We start from the raw sequence: 4,042 nt of genomic DNA, 5'->3' as shown, positions 1-4,042 counted from the left end.
CTCTTTCCAAAAGAGTCAAGTATGCAAGCAAGGGAGAGCCAAAGACCAGTTAACATTGGCAACCAAAACCAGCTGAATATCACTTACTAGTAATGCACCTCTCTCTTTCCAAGGAATGACTGCTATGAACATTTAATGGAAAATTAAAGAGATTTCATTTCCAAGGAGGTATTTCCTTTAATTGTATGTAGCTCTTCCAGAACTGATTCTTTGATACTGAGCATGTACTTAGCAGCCTCAGAACACATCAACACTAAAAGGAACGTGTAATGTTTTCTTAACAAAGTTCTCCAATGTTTTATCTGAAGGATGCTCCGCCATATCACAAAAAACTACTTTTATATGCATGAGGTTAGCAACTTTTTAATACGAATTTAATCCTGAATTTTGCTGGAAATTAGGGACTCTGTATATCTGTATCAGACCCTGGTTCAGTTCCGAATGGAGGATTTGATTGCCAAGGAGAAGCAACTAGAGCTCACAGCAGAAGCCTTAAGCCTCAGCAAACCTTTTATTTACACAGAAATAGAAGGAAAAAGTTTTCTGCATGAATTAAAGGCTCTGAAAGAGTAGCTGCATGCAAGAAGTAAAAAATCATATCTGCAACATAAGAAAGATTTTACCTAAACCTAAAAAAATATTCCACAATAATAATAAAAATTACAAGCAAATGCTTTATTGGAATCTAAAAATTTCATGTTTGGAGTTTTCTAAAAGAATTACTCTGCTTTCAAATCCCTTCACTATGTGCAAACATTGGATGTTTCTGCCAAGTAACAACAGACAAATTTTCTACCAGAGTAGTAAGCCAGAAAAGTTAGAACCAAAAAACAGTAGCTGAAGCCAAAGGATATCTCAAGTAACAGGCACCCAGACTTCTGGAAGACACACAGATCAAACAGCAAAGTTATATTTTTATATTTAGATTGTTTTTATTTTTTTTTAAAGTTCAGGCTGAAGTTTAAAATCAAGATATAGCCTTTGGGTGGAAAAGAAATTAAGATTTCAGAGACAAGACACCACCAATCTTTGTTTTGTAACAGTTAACCATTCCAGAAGAACCAAATCTTCCAGTGAAACAGATGAAAATGACACCTCGCATCTCTCTCAGCTTTTTATTAATACTTACATTTTGCCGATCTCCAGTTAAGTGGGCAAACTCTACCATTTCATTTCCAAACTGGCTGAATATTTGCACAAACTCCTGAAAACTACTGACTTTTTCGAGTTGTTCCATTGTTGCAAGAACCTGCAAGATAAAATACTGTAGATTATTAAGGCACTAAACTAGGAATATTATTATTTGCAGACACTTCTAAATCACGTTGTTCAGAATGTAGATATTTTGCCACTATTTAAGCATTAATAACCCAACAGCTAGAACTCAAGTCTAAATTAATAATCATGCTTCATTCAAAATGAATCATTTGTTGTCAACCCTCAAAAGCATTTTTCTCACTCTTCCCCAATATAAAGAGTAACAGTATTAGAGGACTCAGTTTCTAGATTTAGGAAAAATGTTACTGTCATACTAAATTTTAAAAATAAGTACTTGAAATTAATCCACAGATTACATCCCTATGTTGTAACTCAAAAGTGCAATTTCAGATGCATAACTTTCCAAGTGCATTAAAAAAAAGCAACAGCATTCTTCAAAAGAAAACCAAAAGTTAGAACTGAGTTAATAGTTTTAGACTTTCCATAACAAGTTACTCTCTGAAGATTTTTATTATCTCTAGATAAACCAAAGAACTAAATGTACACAAATTGTATCAACGTCATACTCAAGATACATAAAAGCATGTGAAATCAGCATTTTTTAAACATTCAGCAAAAATTATCATATACCTTGTAAATTACTTTTTTCTGCTGAAGTCACTACAATGTGGTTTAGAACGCAGACTAACATCAGGGTTTTTCGGGTTAGAGGTATAGCTGCTAATCCCAAAGTGATCTTTCAAATCCACCAAATGTCTTAAGGGAAGACAGTCAAAGCTGTCCTTTATTGTACTTCAGATTAGGAATAAGATACTGCATGAAAATTCAACAAACTGTACTTGAAAGGGAGAAACATCAACTTATTTCTCCTTTCCTATATGAAAATTATCTTCCTCCCAGCTAAAAAAGCATTCTACATACCTGGTTATGACAAACTATCCCCTCCCTGTAACTGCAGTAAATGCTCCTGAGAGCATCTGTTCTTTTGTAACAGCACATCCTTAACCTCATAGTTATAATACACAAAGTAAACGTTACACTAAATCCCGTGAGTACAGTGGAACTGACTGCTTTATCATGCAATACTTAGACCACAGTTTTGGTCTGAGTATCTTATGTTATGCAGCCAGTTCCACAAAGGACGCAGAAACAGGAACGTTTGTGATTCAGGTGTTGATGCCACAAAAATGATCCAAGGGCTGGAGCACCTCTCCTACAAAGCCTGGCTGAGTGAGTTGGGGTTGTTCGGCCTAGAGAAGGCTCCAGGGAGATCTTATAGCAGCCTTCCAGTAGCTGAAGGGGGCCTAGAAGAAAGCTGGGACGGGACTGTTTACAAGGGCGTGTAGTGACGGGACAAGGGGCAATGGTTTTAAACTACAGTAGGGTAGATTTACATTAGACATTAGGAAGAAGTTCTTCACTATGAGAATGGTGAAACACTGGAACAGGTTGCCCAGAGAGGTGGTGGAAGCCCCATCCCTGAAGACATTCAAGGTCAGGCTTGATGGGGCTCTGAGCAACCTGATGTAGTTTAGAGATGTCCTTTTTTGACTGCAGAGGGGTTGGATTAGATGGTCTCTTCCAACCCAAAACATTGTCTGATTCTATGCATGAGCAGGGCTTGGGTGTAAAGGACTTGGAAGGGAACCGCATAAAGATGAAGGTGGGAAAATCACAGTATGAGTGGAGGAAGCAGAGAAACACAGGACTGGGAAAGTAAGGATGTAGAAAAGCGAATGTGGGGAAAGGAGAAAACATAGAAGTTAAGGTTCAACTTTCTCTTCCAAGAACAGATAAAAAAAATAAATAGCAATTATGCTCAATCATTCTTGGTTTAAGCAAGCACGGATCTTCATGAGTATGGCCTTGGTTGCAAGCAACCTGTTACAGTAATCCTAGAGCAAGTGTTTCTTTCATGACCAATCTCTTGTCAAATAAAAATTTCAGTGAAAGGACATGCATTTCCATTATAGCTAACAATTCTGGACATTCCAGGCAGAGCTGACATTCTACAAAACTACATCCAGGGAGAAACAGTACAGACAGCTCTAAATTTGTCTAAACCTTACTGAAGAACCTGTTAAAATGCAAAATACCTGTGTCTTCAAAATTTTTCATTTTAAATTTTCTTCAACATGAAGCACACAGAGTAATTAAAATGCACATTTTTAAACACAAGGTTAAAAATATCTATCAAAAAAACTTAAGATCCTATTAATATCTAACCTATAACTTAGCATTGCACAGCTGCTGCTGCACTATGAATGTCGTCTTTCAGACGGCAGTCGCAGGCTGACATCACTTCAGGGCACATCCAGATTTTGATCCAAACCACACAGAGTGGCAGCACCCTCGCTATCTGTCACTTTTCTGTTCATTGTCCTGGCACTCCTAACCTGACTGGCAATGGTAAGCGGAGCAAGACTTTAGTCGCTGCATCAGTGAGCTTAAGTCTGATGCACAGCGAAACAAATTTTGTATGGTAGGAAAGATGTGGGCAGGAACTGAAGAAGCGCACACAATCTAACAACACAGGGACAGCATACATGGTGCAGAGGATGCAGAAGCAGATCACTGGGATCATCAACCAGAGGTTGGGTTCTGGAGCAGATCACCATTCCAGAAGATCTCAGTCACGTCATCAGTCTACAAGGTTGGACATCCAACCATTAAGCTGTTTTTCTGTCCTTTGCCCTTGGTTGACTTAACTACTCTTTATCAATGTGAAAGATGATGACAATGAAAATTAAGGCATCCAGAAAGAGGCAGCAAGCAAGCTGGCACTAGAAGTTTAATCTTGGGCATTCACTCTCAAAGATGAAAA

General features: G+C 37.9%; 1 protein-coding gene across 1 annotated transcript in view; it reads right to left on the bottom strand.

The window, feature by feature from the left end:
* Positions 1 to 4,042, bottom strand: part of CTNNAL1 (catenin (cadherin-associated protein), alpha-like 1) — a 54,603-nt gene that overhangs the window by 25,949 nt on the left and 24,612 nt on the right. The window contains exon 6 of the mRNA XM_010189919.1: positions 1,130 to 1,249. Coding sequence (XP_010188221.1) covers positions 1,130 to 1,249 — 120 coding nt within the window. The remainder of the gene's footprint in view (positions 1 to 1,129; positions 1,250 to 4,042) is intronic.

This window comes from Mesitornis unicolor, unplaced genomic scaffold, assembly GCF_000695765.1.
Source record: "Mesitornis unicolor isolate BGI_N332 unplaced genomic scaffold, ASM69576v1 scaffold4398, whole genome shotgun sequence".
In the NCBI taxonomy this organism is placed as follows: Eukaryota; Metazoa; Chordata; class Aves; order Mesitornithiformes; family Mesitornithidae; genus Mesitornis; species Mesitornis unicolor.
This window is presented reverse-complemented; position numbering and strand designations above follow the sequence as displayed.